General features: G+C 34.6%; 2 protein-coding genes across 7 annotated transcripts in view; one reads left to right on the top strand and one right to left on the bottom strand.

Annotated features, from left to right (window-relative positions):
- Positions 1–20,763, top strand: part of LOC123308500 (tetratricopeptide repeat protein 30A) — a 165,411-nt gene that overhangs the window by 84,573 nt on the left and 60,075 nt on the right. The gene's annotated exons all lie outside the window — the stretch shown is intronic.
- Positions 1–20,763, bottom strand: part of LOC123308502 (RNA-binding protein Nova-1) — a 156,179-nt gene that overhangs the window by 91,244 nt on the left and 44,172 nt on the right. For 3 of the 6 annotated variants that reach the window (XM_044891167.1, XM_044891170.1, XM_044891169.1), the window contains one exon: positions 6,397–6,450. The exons of the other annotated variants lie outside the window; for them this stretch is intronic. In XM_044891167.1, coding sequence (XP_044747102.1) covers positions 6,397–6,450 — 54 coding nt within the window. The remainder of the gene's footprint in view (positions 1–6,396; positions 6,451–20,763) is intronic. 6 annotated transcript variants of the gene reach the window in all.

Below are 20,763 nucleotides of genomic sequence, written 5' to 3'. Positions count from 1 at the left end.
TTTTTATGGTTTTTCAACAGCCTGTATCTTTTACGCTGAGCCGATTCGAAAAAAATGCTAAGGAAAAAATGTTTCTTTTAACCTCAAGAATCTACTGTTAAAATATTTGTACGGGTCAAAGACTCACCCTGTATAGTATATATACAGGGTATTCCAAGGTCTATAAGACTTTCACGGAGGGATCATTGTTCTGAAAATTTGGGTACAATGTTTACGCTTCTGATCTGTTAAAGTAAAATACTTTCAATGTTGCAACGTTGCCGCTTATACGAAAAAATACCACAAATTTCAAAAGGGACACTATTTATTATAACTTTTTTCTCTTTCCCCGTTTTGAGTGTTTTTGTCTAGTACATACTTATGCCATCCCTATGGCTATTGCTGGTTTCGGAAATATTAACGGTTTTCCGTTGAAAATAGGCATAGAAAAGACATTTCATATTTTATGAAGCCGAAATGTTGAAAACAGGTCACTGAGATCCAGAGAATGAGTTTAGTGTAGAAAAAACTTGGTTTGTGATATACGGGGCCTTCCAACATTCTTCGTCTTTTCACTCGATACAAAAACACTCACTTTCATAAAAATTAGACTTTATTTCCAAAGCCATGAGGTTTTCGTATGGGAACATAAATCATAAGATAAGATGCGTATACCGATTTTGTCTGAAAATGTCAAATAAAAAGTACTTAGGGTGTTCGATTTGAAAGAATCAACTGATTGTAGTTTTTATACCGATCTACAAGACGAAGAATTTTGGAAGACCCTGTATTCCACAAACCGAGTTTTTTTTTCGACCAAAAACATCATCAGGATCTCAGTGACCTATCTTCAAAATTTCAGCTTCTTAAAATATGAAATGTCTTCTCTGTGCCTATTTCATTGGATCCAATTTTTTGTGGAAAATCTTCAATATCTACGAAAGTACAAGGAATAGGGATAAGCAAGTACTAAAAAAACTCAGATAGGGAACAAAGCGAAAAAAGTTATAATAGGTTATTCCATTGAAAATAACGAAGTTTGTAGTATTTTTTCGTATAAGCGGCAACGCCTCAACATTGAAAGTATTTTAATTAGATAGATCAGAAGCGTAAACCCTAGTATCAAAATTTTTAGACCAATACTATGATATGTGGGACAACCTGTATAGGTTCCAATCAAAGATATTACACCAATAACAATGTAATATATTTGATTTCAACAGAAAAGTATAAGCATGATTCACACAGTCGAACACTACTGGGGATTGCCATTCAACACTTAAACTACCAGCACTAATATTATCGACTAACCAATCGCATTCGACATATTTATTGTAGTTGGGAATCCTGAATGAGTAAGCTATTTGATTTTCCTTTACTCTCTGGTGATTTCATCTCAACAATCTGTTTGTATCGTCATTCAAGGCAAATCAGCAGTGGCACCACGATCAATCAACAATCTATCGACAACTTATCGATGTAGGATTCGATAAGGCGTTGTCAGCCAAATGTATGTACATACAGCGGAAACCGATCATTTGTGGTACCAATTTTTACCTATTTGACTAATATGTAAGGTAAGGAAAAAAGGGAAAAAGTTGATTACTGTCGAATCGTGCGCTTGTCGTGAGCTTCTGGTACTACTGCAGGGCCACCAGATCATCAGAAAATAATACAGGGTGTCAAACCATGAGTGCCCATTAGATAGTAATGGTCAAATAATAATTCGATCTCTTCCAAATTTTGTATGAAGATAGATATAGATGAAGATTTTTCTGAAAGATTTTCAAACACAAATGACGTAATTTTATACCGGAAATAACACCAAATTTCTTATTTCAAATGAAACACCCTGTATATTATGACATTTTCGGATGTATCTTTAAATGCCACATTCATTTTATGTACATTTGCCTATAGCCATCTTGTGCCGTTTTCGAGTTATTTACTGTTCTTTGATATGCTTAATACCCTTGGTGATCAATGTCCTTCGTAAGCGACCGTGAAAAATTGGACTACAAGTTTCAAAAGAGGTAAATTTTTCATTGAAGATGGTGACCGATCGGGAAGGCCAGTTTCTGTGTCAGTCCCTGAAAATATCGATGCAGTTCATGACGTGATTTTATCAGACCGTCGTATTGGGCTAAAACAGATATCTGAAGCACTGAATATTTCATACGAACGCGTTCATCATATAGTTCATGTCAATTCGGACATGACAAAAATTACTGCAAAATGGATCCCCAAATGTTTGAATGTTGACCAAAAGCGTGCAAGGGTAGAAGCATCGCGTTTGATCTGTGCTCGATTTGAAAACGATGACTTCTTAAACTTAAACCGAATTGTTACTATGGATGAGACTTGGGTACATTTCTACGATCCCGAAACAAAGCAACAATCGATGGAATGGCGACACTCTGGTTCTCCAAGACCTAAGAAGTTTCGTGTCCTAAAATCTGCTGGAAAAGTTCTTGCTTCAGTTTTTTGGGATTGCCATGGAGTATGATTGATTTTTTGGATAAGGGTAGAACAATAACCGGAGATTACTATTCGACATTACTGACCGCTCTACGGGAAAAAATTAAAGAGAAAAGACGCGGAAAGCTATCCAAAGATTTGGCTCCATCCGACTATCATCTCTTTACTCAACCGAAATAAGTCTAAAAGGTCGAGAATTTTCTTTCAACGAGGAGGTTATAAAAGCTGTAGAAATCTGGTTTGCAGAGCAAGAAGAAACATTTTTTTGAAAGATCTAGAGACGCTGTAATAAATGTATCCAATTAAAAGGAGAATATGTTGAGTTTTTACATTGAAATTTTGTTTGGTTCTATTATAGTAGGCTAAGAATTTTTCAATATATCCTCGTATTTGTTAGGTGATAAGAAAATTTTGTGGCTACTTGTGCACAATGTTCACATACACCAAAAATCTTGGCGCTGTTCCAAGAACCAAACAATGGAATCTGGCACAATTAGTTGAGACAACCGTGCCAAGAGCATACCTCACTAGTCTGAAGAACTTTCATCAATTATTGCTACCGACCGGTCGCGACAGATGTTTACTACCGGTGGTGGTGCAAAATATAATATTTCACATATCACATTATGACACTCTCCATCGGAAGACTAATAACAGCAACACGAGCGTTAGCGATCGCTTATCAACCGGATAATTGGCGTTATAATTCACTTGTGCTCCAGTTAGACGTTTTCCTATTTCTCCTATGTAGTTATTAACGTTTATCATTTCTCACATATAGATATTGGAGCGTTATAGATCTTGACGAGATCGTTGACATACCAGTAATATCGATAAATGAGGATGACATAAATCTACGTCTGTTGCGTCAAGTCAGACACTGGTTTTTGAGACTATATATTGACGAGCCAATTTTTTAATCAGCACAGATGGAAAATTGTTGTAGACAGTAAGGATACTGTAACAGACATGCGGAGTTGCAAGTCCAGTCAAACAGTACAAGAATCAAAATTTATACGCATTATGATAATGAATAATCCAGTGTTGATCAAGAACAGTATGTGCCTCGGTATGTGCCTTCTCTCTCTTCACAGGGTGTTTTCAGAGGTGAGGCTTTTTTTTGACAGAAGGTAGAACTCATCAAAATAAGTCGTTTAACTAAAAATTGTCTACATAAAATATCCAAGATGGCTGAGATACAACCCCTACATGTTCAACAGAATTTCATTGAATTTCAAGTACGGGACTGTGGAAGGTGAATCCGGCATCGCAAAAACGAAACAGAACATAAAGATATGGCTGGACAGTTAATGGTTCAGTACCAAGTTCATCGGATTAGATGCATCAGGTCACTTTTGAGATAATCATAATTGTTGTATCGTGCAATTTAGGGTGAAAAAAAATGTAGAAAATCGAGGCACTTTCTTGAAAGTGCTTATGTTAATTATGTTGAAGTAGTGCTATGATGTTTCCCCATTTCATCCCATTTTTACGACGATTGTTGGAAAGTTCGGACAAGAAGATTGTGATGCCCATTGTGAAAAAATTTGTGAATAATTTAGACGAATTTTAGAGGTGAGATTTTGAGGTGTCATTCTATTTTTTTACCTTGTGTCCTAAGTCTCCTCCGTAAATCGGTATCGAAATGCGATATTTCATTAAACCGTTTAAGTTACTAAAAAATGATGACAACAATTCGGCAATCCTAAATTTCCATTTTCATTACCACGTAAATATCGAACGAGCCAATATCCTAAACGAAACCAAATGGTCGAATCAGGAGATAAGTTTTTTCCCACTGCTTTGCTATAATTCAGCTATCAAACGGTCTAGGGTTGTATTAGGATCTATTTCAGTAATAATTTTCATTTTTTTTTTCAACTTTGTTATTTCGAGAGTTTCGTATAGGTAATTTTAGGTGAAATGCTTCATATTGACCAGTTCTACCTTCTGTTGACAAAAAAGCCTCACCTTCAAATACAGCCTGTATAGTGACTAAGCCACAAGTGTGTATTATGACCCTTAAAATCAGGAACCATATGACACAAATCTCAGAAAATTCATTTTTCTGCCATAACAGGTTCAAAAATTAAATAAATTTATATAATTCATCTTGTTGTACCAAAAAAAAAGCCAAATGTAAGATAAAGAGATAATCTCATGTCTCCAAATAGACATTGTGGGAATCTTGGCATAAGGTTGTATTATTTTATTTTCAACCTTAAGTCGAGAACGTTTGTAACCCTATCGACCTCACGTATATGAACTGAATTTTCAGATATCCCCAAAAAAATCATAAGGAGATGAATCCGGTGATCTTGGAGGCTATTTGATTCTGCCATTTATGATTGCTCGTGGGTTATGACTTGTACAACCGGCGAAATCGAATTCTCCGAATAATTCAGTTCTGGAACAGTTCCAGATATTTGCAGCGTTAAAATTACCATCGACAAACCAACCCTGCCTCTGTGAGGGTTCAATACTGGATTATTCATAACCTTCGATTATTTTTCTCTTCAGCTGGTCACAATATGCAATATCTCCCAGATTTCAATTGATTTTTCACTTCATTCCAAGGATTTCGCTTAAGTTTAAGCCCGGAAGAGGTACTTATCATCCTGACAGTAGTCTGGTTTGTAAAATATGAGAAATACAGATCAATGAATATTTCCCACACGAATAAAATAACACGAATTCTACTTGCAAATATACTAAGGAGTAACTACCTCTACAAAAGTATACAGGCTGGCTCACATAAAACAGTCAAGTCGGATCTTTGGCTAAGTACTTTGATTGAAAATTCGATATTAAACTCAAGGCGGTGATGCACCTAAATGGCAATAGTGGTCGAGTGACAATTCAAATTGAAGGTTTTCCAATTATGAATAGATACGCTGAAAAAATATTTGTTTGTCGTTCGTTTCGGTGTGAAAAAATCTTTGTAAGTGATGGGTGAAGTGGTCGAGGTTCTGAACAATGAACTGAGATGTTGAAATTCATCCAGAGATGCTTAAAGTGATAATAATCTATCCGTTTCTTTCAGCAAGGACATTCCTGAATCACTTGTGATTAATGAGCTATTATTCACTGATTGTATTTCAGACATTCATTAGGCACTTTCGATGCATTATTTACTGGTCTATCAAACATTTAGGACAAAGCCACAGACAGAGGCTCTCAACATGGGGATGTTACTATTTTAGCAATACTGAAATGTCAGAAGTTTCTGTATAGTATAAACAGTATTGAGATATGTCATACAAATGAGGTGAGATATTTCAAAAATAATCTCACCTTAATATGCTATTATTCTACGAGTATACTATGATTGCTATTATACAAGCGGATGAGGTTTACCAAACGAGAGGAAGTATAATACTTATCCACCATTGTGAAAGTATTATTTCTGAAATATCTCACTCTTATTTCGCTTTCTCACCATGAAGTTTGATAGGCAATCAGTGATTTATGAATGTTGATCAGTGAATAACGCCTCATTAATCACTGATTATGATCGCATCGATGGTGGATAAAAATTATTCTTGTTAAAATTGTTCTTGAAGATTCGATTTTGACGAATCGTGTTTCGTTATGCATTAATACATTACTATATGTATTGAGTTTTAACGTATACAATTACATAGTGCTCTTTCCAAAATTATCTTGAGTAATCTGTAGATCAAAAAAGGAAATTACGTGGATTTTAACATGCTCTCATGCATCGACTGAGGTTCTGGTTGTGAAGTAACAAAACCCGCAGCATACATAAAAAACTAAATGAAAAAGAAATTTAGAGAATACACAATATGAATATCACCAACTTGCTGATCCTATTGAAAGCACTAAAGATAAATACAATAAACCAAATAATAAGAATCTACATTCTGCTACTAGATAGTTCCAATGGGTTAGTGTTGTTTTGAAAGAATAATACCATACCCGATTCCATACTAGAGTCCTGTTGCGAGTCGATTTTGGTAGAACGAGGTATATCTGGAAACGAACATTCATTTAAGATCCACATGTCAAGAGAGGTGAAAATATTTTTCATGATCATTCAAGAAATAGAATATTGAACATAACATAGGGTACTACCCGCACTGAGAATTCGCACTGTGCGATTATGAACCAAAAAATTGTTGTAATAAATTCATTAATAGGTACTGGGTGTTCTGTTTTCTATGTCACTTATGCCCGGCTTCTGAACTCGTTCAATGTTTCTATGGTCGTCTCCCAAATATTATAGAGTAGAAAGATAGGAAACGAAGCGACTTAAGTAATGTGAGCGCCATCTGTGTTTCAAAAGTGTTTTTAAGACTGGTTAACATATTTATTCGAGGGACATTTGCAGAAACATATGGAATTTTTTGAGATTTCAGATGGCCATTTTGATCAAAGAGGTTTTGATTCTCGTACCGCCTTTTGTTTATCAAGCTCGTTCTAGTTGCTGATTATTGAAATTTTTGTCTAATTTCTTGGTGAAAACCTCAAAATATCGTTCGAAAATTATTGTAGGGTGAAGAAGTGTGGATCAAATAAAAAGAAAAATGGGAATGTGAGTATTAAAACTGGTAACATGTGACTCTGTCATTCATAGAGTTTTATTTTCAGTGCTACGAAGTGGATAAAATTTTCAGGGCGTAAAGACCTGCAAACACTACTGACTACACCATGTGCAGTGAACATTTTACTGCAAGTCAATTGAGAACTGTTCATCAATGTAAATTGTGTTATGCAGAGTAAGCATCCCTTGAATGAAGAAGCTATTTAGGGGAAATTATGACTTACGTCCTTTCAAAGATTCTCAATTGCTACTCCTTCAATATATTCAGAAATGCAAAGGTTTTATTGATCTCGTTTTGGGCATCGAGTGACTGTCAAATTGTTGTTTGGAAAGTTCATTAATCAATTTGTATATTGTGTCATAAAGAGACCATATCATAAAGAAATTTTTGTAAATGTTTATAAATTTCAAATAAAAATATAGCACTTCCGACAAAGTATTTCATTGATATCAATTGATTCCAAACAATGTTCAGATGAAAACTAACATTCTAGTCACAAAACAAAACCATACTTTTGTTTTGTCGCTCAGGATGTTTGTTTTCTGTTCTGAACAAAGTCGATATTGAAATTGAATACAAGCAATAAAATTCAAATTTCGCGCCCGTCAATTATAAAACAGAAAACTGCTATCAAACAGTTTTTCTGCATTGACAGTACGTGTTTTCAGCGCCATCTCATAGTCAAATGTGTTTTCACTGGCCAAAATGTAGTCGGTTTTTAGTACTAGAGATTTGAGGGCGTTTCCTATTTTTCTACTCTATAATTTTTGGTCGTCTCCAATGTTTTGACAACTGTCAATCAGATAACTGGTGGAATTTTAGAGATCGATTCATCCAGTATGCACTGATACTTCCATCACTGTTTAAAATCCCTAACACAAGTATGATACCTACAGAAGTGAGGCTTGCCTTTCAACAAGAACGTCAGATAGTAGGCCATCGTCAACAGGTTAACTTAATCCAAGGTTATTGGAAGTTTTTCTTTTCGAGCGGGTATCAGCAACTAAAATTGACAGTTATCGGTCCATTAAGTTTATCGAATAGATTAACCTGCGATAAGAGGAGTTCATAAACCGAGTAGGTGTTAGCATAGTTTTTAACTGAATCAGATGAGAGTTTCAGGAAACATTAGGAGAATGATTTTCTCTTCGGGTAGGCAGTAGGTAGATGGTTAACCGCTCTGGTTATGAACATAAAAAAGCTCCCGTCTTTAAGTCAATGTTTTATTATTTTTTTATCGCTATTTCATCTCATTCATCTTACCCCGTGTACAGAAGGATAAAAACGAAAGGGAGTAAATATTCCGAATTACGCAACTCCATTTTCCTCAGATTCCTCTCAAAGCATAATACCAAACTAATTAATCTTTGAGCTCGCAAAGGAAACCAGAGATATAATTTGTACCTGAAGTCGGTTGAGGTAGATATCTCATTTGAATTCACTTCAGAATTCTTCTGCTCCGCCACTGCACCTCCGAGAAGATGTTAGATTAGATTTTCCTCTCTTTCCTTCGAAATTGTTCTCGGTTGTTTGGCCCGTCGTTATTTCAAAACCTCTTTAATCAGTTGCGTCATTTTATAAAGTTAATCAAATTAGTTCGGAACACAAGTGGCTTTTCGAAGGTCCTGGGAATAAGGAAAAGTGCTCTTTGGGTAATTCGAAATGTCTATAAAATTCATTTGGGTTTCACCTGCACATAAGAGTGGAACGAAAGAAGAAAATATTGAAACGTAGCAATTCAATCTTCGGAGTAATATGATGAACATTAGGAATAAACTCGAAAATATTCCATATAATGCGCTGCCAATTAAATGTTAATATGTATTTCCATTTGGGGGATTGAAGATGAAACTTTTTAATAAACTTCCCGAAATACCAGATCATTACCTCATTACTTATATAGGAATTCAGAACTTGAATAAAGAAACTTTGAATCGATATACTGCTTCGTGGAATGCTAGATGGCAGATTTTTAATTTTGAGAATTGATATTCTTTCTCCGTTTCTCATCAATCATGATTTTTCCTTTCAAGAGTAGATTTGTCTACGGAAATAAATATACAGGGTTGGGCATGGGTCTGGAATAAAATTAATAATTCATTAACCAGAAATGAAAACCATTAAACCAGTAGAATTGAGTGTTTTTCTTCAACCCCTTAGCCACTACTTCACCCAACTCAAGTTTTTAAGGTGGAAACATAGGTATACCATGCTTGGGCACGTTGGTAAGCTAAAGGAGAATGGAATCCTACCATAATCTTTGTTTTGTTGTGGATATCAGAAGAAACACAAAAGTAAAATTAATAGTTCCTCAAAAAATAACATGAAAACTTTCAAAGACGTTGATTAAGTTCCGATTGTACAACAATAAAATTCAATACTTTTCTCTTAATTCTATAGAAAAATAAGCCTATCTATGGCAGTGGCAATAATAATTACCCCCCTTAAGAATTTTTCCTTGCTCCTATTTATACAGGCTGTCCCAAAACTAGTGAATCAAACGTCGCACCACGATAGAGTAGACCAAATATTATCGAATGACACCAACGAAAATGTACCGTTTCCAAAATAATCAGAATTTCATTGAAATACCTAAAGTTGCCGATTTTAGAACTATTTTTCTTAATCACAGGGCCAGTTTGCGAAGAAGGATATCGATTTTAAATTATATTGAACTAAGATTATTGTTTTATCTCCCCTAATTGAAATTATTTCCAGTAGTTAATGGATAACCTAAGTAAATGTAAATTAAAACAATTGTTTTTTCTACATGATTTTTATTACTCAGAATAAACCCCCTCTATAGGGGTGATAATATGGGAGAAAAACGCTAGCCTTAATCACAAATTGGCCTTGTGATTGAAAAAATAGTTCGAAAATCGGCACCTTTAGGTTAGGTTTCTTCAGAAACGGTACATTTTCGCTCAACTAATGTTGGTGTCATTCGATAGTATTTGATCTACTCCATCGTGGTGTGACGTTTGATTCACTTGTTTTGGGACAGCCTGTATAGACAGGGTGAGTCTTTGACTGGTAGAAATATTTCAACAGTAGATTCTTGAGGTCAAAAAAACACATTTTTCCTTTACCATTTTTTCCGATTCGGTCCTGATAAAAAGATATAGCCATTTTAAGTTGTCATATTGAGCTGTGCCACCCCTGGAAAAACAAAATGACCTTCAGAATAACTAGCTAAATCTGGGACACTACACATCTGTGGATTTTTTGAACAGAGTTGTATCCAGCCCCAAAGTACCCAATTTTTCAAATTTCACAGATACTTTTCAAATTTTGAACATCAAATTACTCGAAAACGGCGCATAATAAGAGAAAATATGAAGAATACTTTTATTTTACGAAAGGTTCAAATATTCATTGCATGGCGTCCAACTTAGTTTCAAGAGTTGGGTTCTTTGAATTTTTGGAACGAATTTTGCCCAACCCGTACTTGCTTGAAAAGTTTCATGAATTGTCCTTTTTGTTTCAAAGATATTTACTTGGTTCCACACTTTATCCAAACCCAGTATTTCATGGAAGCATAATTCCTCTGTATTAGCTCCTTTTTTCAAGGATTTCAGCCCTAAAGAGTTTCAAGTCCCAAACATCCTCGAAAACATTGTTTTTATTCCAATTACCGAGCTTCTAACGAGTTACTGCTAATATGGAATAACAATTGTAAATTATTTTTCAAAGTTGAATTAGTTCTGCACGATAGTGTTGTTGAACACCTTTTGAGCTTTTTTTTGCTGTAGATAATGATCGATGATTGCAGTGGCATAGCCTCAATAAAAACATTACGTATTCATTACTCACGATGAAATAATCACCTATTATTTCTGAAGAGGAAAAATCATCGAATCAGAAAAATACACCATCATCATTCAAATGAATAACACAAATATCAGCAAGTGTCTCTGTACATGAGATATCATCTGCAATAAGCAATAGAAACATCGCGCCCGATTCAAGGTCGAAATGTCGCAATTGCTAATTCAATAACGATGCATTGTTAACAACGACTTATATTCTCGCATAATATCGTGTTGCAAAAAATGCAGGATTTGTTAGTGAAGGAATATTGTTGACGAAAATATAGGTGTATGAATTCCGATGATTATTGATCACCCAACACTATTCGTAATTGTAAAATGACAGCATGCTAGAATATTGATGTGTTTTGTTTTCCTTTGGCATTTCAGAGTTCTCCAACTCTGGTCATTATTTCCAATAATATGAGGGTTCAAAATTGCGCAAGTTGAAATACAAGCGGCATCGACAGTTGGCTTGAATATCACGATTGATGTTTGATCAATGTTTTATCAATATACAAGGTGTAAATGAATATTTGCGGGTTAAGGGTTGATTCCTTGTCAAAAAATTCTTGTTGAACAGCCCCTGCTCAGATAGAGTCCCATAAAGATGGCCAGAAAAGTGGCAGAAAAGAAATTGAGCACATTCTATGGAAGCAAGACGGCAATTTTTGGTATAATGTCAGCATGATATTTGTCTACTAGTTAAATATATTAGTTCGAAGACAATTCTAGCTTATACGACTCAGGCTACGTATTTCTTGATAAATTATTTTTTTCTCGAAAACCGTTACATCCAGCAAAAATTCACAGAAAACCTTATTCGTTCAAAACGGATCAATCTATACAAAATTAATTTTCCTATGGTATAATATAAATGATGAATAAAGTTTTTTGCGAAACAAATTTTAGGGGTGACTTCTTCTACCCCTAATTAATTATAGGGGAACACCACCAAAATTTGTTATTGCCTTCTCGCTCCCATAGAATGTCTACTACCCAATTTTGTTTCTATCAATTTTCTTGTTTCTATGAAAAAAATAAAAAATTGCCTTTGAGGTTACATCTTTGAAGAGCAGTATCTAAGAACGGTGTAAAACAGTAATTTCCAAAGTGGGCGCTCAACAGTAGATTCTCGAGTTAAAAAGAAACACTTTTTTCCTACACCATTTTTTCCGATTCGACCCTGATAAAAAGAAAAAGGCCTTAAGTTTTCATAAAGCATTATACGAGAAAATATGAAGAATACATACTTTTATTTTACAAAACGTTCAAATATTCATTAGATAGTGTCCAACTTAGTTTCAAGAGTTGGGTTCTTTGAATTTTTGGTATTTTTTTGGTACGTAATAATCCTAATGAGAAAACTGGAAGACGTGGGTGATATCTTGTGTTCGAAAAAGATTCTTCAAATAAATGAGAAACTATATTCCGAATTTCATTTCATTCGATAAAACCGTTTGTGAGATTTTTTTATGGCTTTTCAACAGCCTGTATCTTTTAAATTCGGAAAATATGGTAAAAGGAGTGTTTAGTTTGACCTCAGGAATCTACTGTTAAAATATTTGTACGTCCTGTATATTCCAGTTCAGTTTGTATAAAATTGAGAAAAATAATTTTCAGGGGGTTGCTGAGTAAATTTGTCTTTAGAAAGAGGTCGCTTGATCAAATAAGTTTGGGAACCACTATTCGTTTTACACTGTAAAGAAGTAGTACCAGTCGACCTTGCTGGTCCACCTTGCTAAGATTACACTATCGAAAGAAGAATGTATCTTTGAACTTGAACAACTCGAAACCAGTTGATGATATAACAAGAGGACCTTTTTCAAGAAACATTTATTTCGAAAAGAATTAACTTGAAGAAACTGGAACAAAAAAGTATGTAGCTGAAGAAAAGGGCATTTGAAATCTAACCTTAGTGAATCTTAAGAATCAAAGGAGCATAAGCAAATAATGTCCTCAAAAAATATCCAATATTTGATGAATTATGGTGTTTTTTCAGAAGTAATGTAAGAAAAACCGATTATTGTTAGGCCCTTTACATTAAAAGCCTCCCAAACCTTACAAAATTGGTATGACTCAGTATTAAATTTGAATGCTTTCAAGAAGAAATGTCACTTGCCATAAGATCTATATTAAAATAAAAAATAATGGTTGCATCATACAAACAAAAATACAACAGTAGACAAAAGAATATAGGTAATACCACATGGTTTTTCGTGCCCAAAATCTACAGACTACTCCAATTAATCGATTCCAGAAGGCAAGAGCTTGATAATGTGAAAAAAAAGGAAATGTTAAAACAACTTAAAATATACCACTTTTTTCTAGAAAAACAGATGTACCAGATAACTCAACAAAATCACGAACAAAAAGAAATTCATATGTGATCCCTATTAATTGTTGAAGAGCGTATTTGAATAAGAAAATAGTGCGTTTCTCACTTCCCTTATCAAAGTTCGTATGTGGGACGTATCTAGGAATAATCATTTGCAATGTTTGTTTATTTCATACCAAGTTAGCGCAATATTTCGTCGTAGTCAAAACGCTGCGCACAAATGATCTATTGTGTCGTGGGACTTTTGGAAGGCTTTGAATACGACCGATCTGCAACTATTGCAATGATCTAATAATTCTAATACGTCGATGAAAACAACATCGATTCTCCTAGGTGAGACGTATCGTAGAAAGAAAGATTCATTTTTCGAATCATATCGATATTGAGAATATTTTTCAGGGGATAAGCTATGTATACTCCATTCACTTTTATTTTAGCAGTCGGTTGGCCATGGAAATTTGACACATTTCACTGTGTATAGTACGAAAATGTGGGGTTATGACGCTTGTCAAAACATTTTTGGGTTTTAAATCAACGCTATGTTGCCCGTTCTACGTGGAAGTTTCTGTTATTACGTATTTTATCACAATGTCGAATCTCTTCGGAAAATATGTGACGAACATAATTGAAGTTTATACAAACTGATTAAGGGCATACCAAATCCAGTTATTTGCATGGAAAATACAAGAGATCAGTATAATATCATAATATGCACTAGCTTGAGGAGAGTTAATGTTCGTTATCTTCTTTGGCTAAAGTTTGAATACGTTACATCAGTTGTAGATTTCAAAAATATTAACCCGAAGATAAAATGCATATTTGCAGTGGTTGGGAATGGGTATCTCCCGAAGGAATTAACAGATAATTACAAGAATGTTAAATTCTTCAACAAAAATCATCTTGCATCAATATAAGTAAAAGGAATTAAAGGAAGTTTAAATCAAGATGAACTTCACCTTTGAACAAAAATTTCACATGAATAAACAATTAGCAGGACAATTTGTGGCTGTTCATGTTAATGCATTGAGATAATATTGATAATTAGGTATTTATTGGTACCTTAAGACATTTACAATATATAGGACAAGTCAAATGAAAAATAGAATAATCAATTTTCGAGAACTTATTCTACGATGACATTCATCGAAAATCCTGTAGTAAACTTTTCGCATTAATTCACTCAAACATAAAATTCTCAAATGCCACCTCTTTTTTGGGTCTCCCAATAGAAGGAAATTCTTTGTCATCCTTTTCATTCACAATCTTTCTCACTGTGGAAATATTCAGCTGAAATATAAGTCGTTTAGATTAAGATGAAACATTATATAAATTCTCTATTCTCTTACATTAAATATGTTCGCTACCGTCTGACGTATTGTGGATTTTAGAAAATCAGGGTGTAACTATTTGAATGAGCGGACCTGAATTCTAAATAGCACCTTCTGAAACCCTGTCTCTTTTTTCAATCACTTTCGGCATTTTCGTAATATTAATTGATATTAGTTGTGGCAACGGCGTTATGACGTTAACGACATGAGTGCCAACCTTACTCCGTTCTAGTTCCAAAAACTTGAGAAAATTATTTCATGGCCAACCGACTGCTAAAATCAATGTGAATGCAGTATACGAATTGCTTCGCTTCGCAAGTGTTGGAAGTAGGCAATGTTTGAGCAAAGCTTTCTTCCTTCGAATGAGTAATTCACGAAATATTACAACACAGCCGCATCTCGGATGTTCTCTCATTTCCACGACGAGTGAAGAGTTATGTAGCGATAAATCCCTTGTGACGTAAGGAAACAAAGCTTTTTCCCGAAGGCAGTGAAAATATGAGTAGTTAGTTCTGACGGGCGATGGAAATCTGAAAAGAATACGGACTCAATGGGGTATGTTTCGAATGCGACATACGGTTTTGATATAAGCTTCAACAGAAGGGTACTCACTTACGGGCACATGAATCGCTTTCGGGAGAAATGCAAGTTATTGAAATCGGTTTCCAGCCAGCAGTGCACATTTGAAGTCGAGCAGTCGGGTTTATAAATCTCCACGTTTGTACACTGCATGCCCAACCGTCATTCATTAAAGTCTCAAAAAAATTCGTTTGAAGTTGAATATGTAATCCGAAGCTCGAATTTAAAACGGTTATCAGGACTTCAAATTAATTTTTTATAAATCAACTTCTATGAACGTTTTGCGTTGGTTATTGGCAAACCAGCACATATTTTGGGGGGAAAGGTTCTAAATGGAAACATCGAGATTTTTTTTGTTATTATGATGCTAGATGTTAGTTGTTGAATTGCAACTTTGATTGTCCTTAGCAAAAAACAAGGTGTGAAGAAAATGAAAATTGGTTATTTGAAGAAGTCACGATTTTTTTTTATTTTGCTTTATTCAATGAATCAATCTAAAATGTTCAGCTTCTCACATCAATGTTATGGTCTGTAATAGGTGATGTTTCCACCCCTGCGGTTTCCAGTAAAAGAATCAAAAGGCCAAAGAGATTTTTCTTCTATTTTTCCTGGAATAGTCAGCATTCTATCACTACTTGAAAATACACAGTGGTCCAGATCTTAACAGAGAAGTTTAACGTATTCTACGTCAAATATAAACCCTAGTTTATCATATAAACATATGTCTCCGAAATACAGGGTGTTAAAATTATAGAAACGAAAATGTTTTTTATTAAAAACTTTTACACTGCTTGAAAGATTCCTGTGGAATTTGGGACATAGGTTTTAAGAATCAAGCAGCACTTTTTGAATAAAATTTTTTTTTTGTTCCACCAGTGGCGTCTCTACTGCATCGAGACTGAATATTTTTGGACAAAAAAAATTATACTCCACTGGTTTATCCAACAATAAAAATTACTCTTGAAATCATTCTCATGCATGAAGAAATCGCTAAAATTTGATATGGTACATAATAATAATGAGACTTTTTTTGTAAACGAAACGTTTATTGAAAAAAAAAAAAGCGTTAACAGCCACACTTAAATACGAATCTAAAGAAGATGTTCGAAGTATGAACCTTTTTGCTGAACATATAATTTTACCACTTCGTATCTCGGAGAGGAAGCATTTTTGAACATATGTTTATACGAAAAACTGGAGCTTATTTTTGACGTTGAATACGTGGTTAGAATTTCTTGGTTAAGATCTGGACCTGCCAGTATAAGCTCATCGGGATCATTCAGATTCCGCATGAAATATTGTTGTTTTATATTGCAGCAGACACTTTTTTTCTTCCCAGTTCATGACCAAAAATATTGAAGCAGAGTGAGAATATTGTGTAAATGAATGCTCTTCCTAATTCAGGATTACCGAAATCATTCTTGATAAGCAACTAGTTTGAAGTTTCACGAAGGCGCTGGAGTTTCAATCATAAAACTTCTTTCAGGAAGATATTACAAAGAATTAAAAACTTACGATTATTACTTCGATTCCAAACTTCCAAAGAGTTAATTCGAAATTTATGAATGCTCAAACTCTGCCTCAAGATGTTGGAAGAAATTATCTACAATCTGTTAATCATTTCAAAGATATTTAAGAACCAATTGTTGATCTTCCTGAGGAAAAGTTTGAAAAAATTACGATTGTCATGTAAAATATAATTATTGATGACGTCATATCTGACGCTGTATAAAGTTTTGTACATTAGAAACGCAATTTGAAATACTGATCCACCTTGAATAGAATATTTACAACAAAAGATCTGTCTCTGATGTTTTGAACGAAACAAGACACATTAAATGGAAGAAACATTCAGCATTTCACCGAATCTTATGTGAAAGAAGAGAAATGAACAATTTTCAAAATACTGAAATGCTGATAAGTGATTTAATACTTGGTATTTCCACCCCTTGCGTTAATTACAGCTCGGCAACGACGGTTCATACTCAAAATGAGTGATCTTAAAATGTTCTGATCTAATCCTTCCCAGATTTCTCCGAGTTGGATTCCTAAGTCATTAAGAGTAGCTGGATGATTTTCTGAACTTCTCAGCCTTCTATTGAGGTTGTCCCAAATCTGCTCAATCGGATTGAGATCTGGACTTCTTGCTTGCCATTCCATTCTTCAACCTCTTCAAGGTACTCCTGAACGATGCGCGCACGATGGGGTCTGGCATTATCGTCCATAAAAATGAAATTTTCACCAATGTATGGGGCAAATGGCACTACATGCTCTTCAAGAATGTTCCTTATATACTTATCAGCATTCATAGCTCCATTATCAACGACCACTAGGTCTGTGCGAGCAGTCAAAGATATTCCACCCCATACCATAATCGATCCTCCCCCGAAACCAGTAGTATTCAAGAAATTGCACTGACCATATCTTTCATATGGACGTCTGTTTACCATAATCGATCCTTCCCCGTGGACTCTTTCATGTGGACGTCTGTTTACAAGGGAACGTCGATCACAATGGTAGAAGCAGAATCTAGACTCATCTGTGAAGAGAACTCTTTCCCAATCGGCCTCTTCCCAATGGATATGCTCTCTCGCAAAATCCAATCGCGCCCTTCGATGGGCTGGGGTAAGAGCTGGGCCTCTTGCCGCGACATGAGGCCTTAAATCATATTCTCATGTGTTTGCTCAAGCTGAATTTGAAGGAGGCGAGCGGTTGCAAACCGTTGTCTCAACGAAGAAACTCTCAAGTAACGTTCTTGAATGGCAGTTGTTACCCGTGGTCTACCCTGTCTTGGTCCTCGGACATTCATACCTGTCTCCCTGAATCGCTGCAACATTCTGGAAACACTTGTATGGGAAACTCCAAACCTTTGCGCAATTCTTGTTTATCCCTCTAATACCCAAGTCCGCCTTGAGACTGGTTGCATATAAGTGGATAAAAAATTATTCTGCCCATGTCCCCTTCAGTATAGGTTCATTTTGTGAGTATACAGGTGTTAATGTAAATCAGTTAACTATTTGCGAAAAAAAGATGTAGATTACATAAGCTAATTTGAAACTAGACGGAAATAATTTCAAAAAAGAAAAAAAAACTTGGGCATTAGAGGGTTATGTCCACCCTTCTTCTCGCAAAACTACCGCTTGGGCACATTCCTCTTGGGTCAAATTGCGTGTTTCGCGTTGCATAGCGATCGAGTGTAGAAAATCAAACGAAAGAAAAACTATTGATCACTAGAATTGATCGAGAACAACTGATTTTAGAATGGAGCCAATACATTCAAAATCTGATAATACATCTTTTTTTATTCCTGCTGGGAAAAAACATCTGTATTGAAGAAAACCGTTGAAAGTGGATAACATATTCATGCATAATTCTGATAAAAATAATTATCATTGAGAACACCTTCAGTTGTAGAATAAATTTGAGATTTCCATAAGTGCGTTAATTTTTTTGCGCAGTGTATTTCGAGAATTAAATTTGGTTTTGGGAAGGTTCATAATGAACACAAATTATAATATAATTTAGGAAGATTGAAAATTTTTCAAATACTTTTGATAGTCTCCGACTTCTTTCCACAAAGTCTTATTCTTAAAAAATTATCTTTATTTATCGAGGTTATGATGAAAGCGAATAAATTGTGTTATACAGGTTGAGTCTTCGACTTATACATATATTTGAACAGTCTATTCTTAAGTTAAAAAAAACACTTTCTTCATTCGCCATTTTTTCCGAATCGGCCCGGTTTAAAAGAAAACCTTGAAAAAAATCTCACAAACGGTTTTATCTAATGAAAGGAATTTCGGAATATAATTTTTCATTCATTTGATGAATCTTTCTCGATCACAAGATATCACCTACGTCTTCCAGTTTTCTCATTATGACCATTAGGTACCATGAAAATACCAAAAATTCAAAGAACCCAACTCTTGAAACTAAGTTGGAAGCTATCTAATGAGTATTTTAACGTTTCGTAACGTGAAAGTATTCTTCATATTTTCTCGTATAATTCGCCGTTTTAGAGTAATTTGATGCTCAAAAGAAAAATATCTGTAAAATTCGAAAAATTCGGTACTTCAGACTCACTCTGTATGATAGACCAAGGAACAGATCGTATTCTAATAGATCAATCTGTTTCCCAATAAAAATAATAGCAGGAGAAGCGTAAACGAGGCAAGAGATATTTCGCTGAAATTTTCGATATGGAAGAAGTCTTTCATATCGGTATACTATTTGTTTTTGTTGTGTTCTACGGGGTTACTAACCCTTAATGTTCGCCATGATACACTGACGTCAGGAAACTTGAAAAATAAATAAGTCAGATATTCCTTGAGGTCTTTTCTTCTTATCCCTCAGTGAATGGACTCGAGGCAAAGCGGAAATATAAAAATTCCTTATCTTCCGTATCGAACGGACATATTTTTTCGACCATATAAAAACGTCAACTATAATTTTTTCGTAATAACCAGTTCTAGAACAAAAGCGAATATCTTATCTGAAAATACGTGCTAAATAACAAAATTTCATTATACCCGATGCAGATAGTGGCCGATAGTTCATAAACACGATAACCTACTCCAATTCAGGATTAGTTTTTGTGCAATTCACAAGAATATCAACTATACAACAAACCTCCGATATCGGGCATTTTACGTCTTTTCTAGGAACTGTTGAGAATAAATGAATTGAAAATGTAAGGCGCAGCTCGACCATACCAATGTATGGAAAGATTACACGAACTTCGAAAAATGGATGTTTTGATTCAATATTGTTCCACGATATGTTTCTATTTTGGTCATTTCCATTGAGCATGGAGGTTATTTAAACAGCGAATGCAACAAAACAAATAAAATGAGAAATAATAAAACGAATAAACGGTTTATACAGATGAACAAAATAAAATAATATAATAAGAATTAAGAATAAGCATATGTACTTCTACCATACATACGTATTTGCAAAGATTTGATAGAGGGAGATCGTCAACTTCCTGAAACCATGTGACCTCATTTCTCACAAGGAGCAGATTTCCTTGGAGTGTTTACAAAAAAAAAAAGATCTAATGCTCTGAACTCAACAATTTCCAAATAAAAAGGTTCAGGTGTATCTTTAGGTACATCTTAAACAGGGTCAGTCTTTGACTCCTACAAATATTGCAACAGTAGATTCTTGAAGTCAAAAGAGACACTTTTTTCCTTTACAATTTTTTTCAAATCGGCTCGGTTCAAAAGATAGAGGCTGTTGAAAAACCTTAAAAAAAGTTATTTTAAGTTCTATCTCACAAACGGTTGTATCGAATGAACGAATGAAGTGAATTTCGGAATATTTTTCATTTATTTGATTAATCTTTTTCGAATACAAGATATCACTCACGTTTTCCAGTTTTCTCATTATGACCATTACGTACCATAAAAATACCAAAATTCAAAGAACCCAACTCTTGAAACTAAGTTGGACGCTATCTAATGAATATTTGAACGTTTGTAAAATAAAAGTATTACTCATAATTTCCCTTATAATGCGCCGTTTTCGAGTAAATTGATGTTCAATAATTAAAAAGTATCTGTCAAATTCGAAAAATTGAGTACATTGGTTGAATACAACTCTGTTTAAAAAATCCACAGATGTGTAGTGTCACAGATTTAGCCAGTTATTCTGAAGGTAATGTTGTTTTTCCAGGGGTGGCACAG

Source organism: Coccinella septempunctata, chromosome 2, assembly GCF_907165205.1.
Source record: "Coccinella septempunctata chromosome 2, icCocSept1.1, whole genome shotgun sequence".
NCBI classification, from domain to species: Eukaryota; Metazoa; Arthropoda; class Insecta; order Coleoptera; family Coccinellidae; genus Coccinella; species Coccinella septempunctata.
Note: the sequence above shows the minus strand (reverse complement) of the source record. Positions and strands in the feature narration are given on the sequence as shown.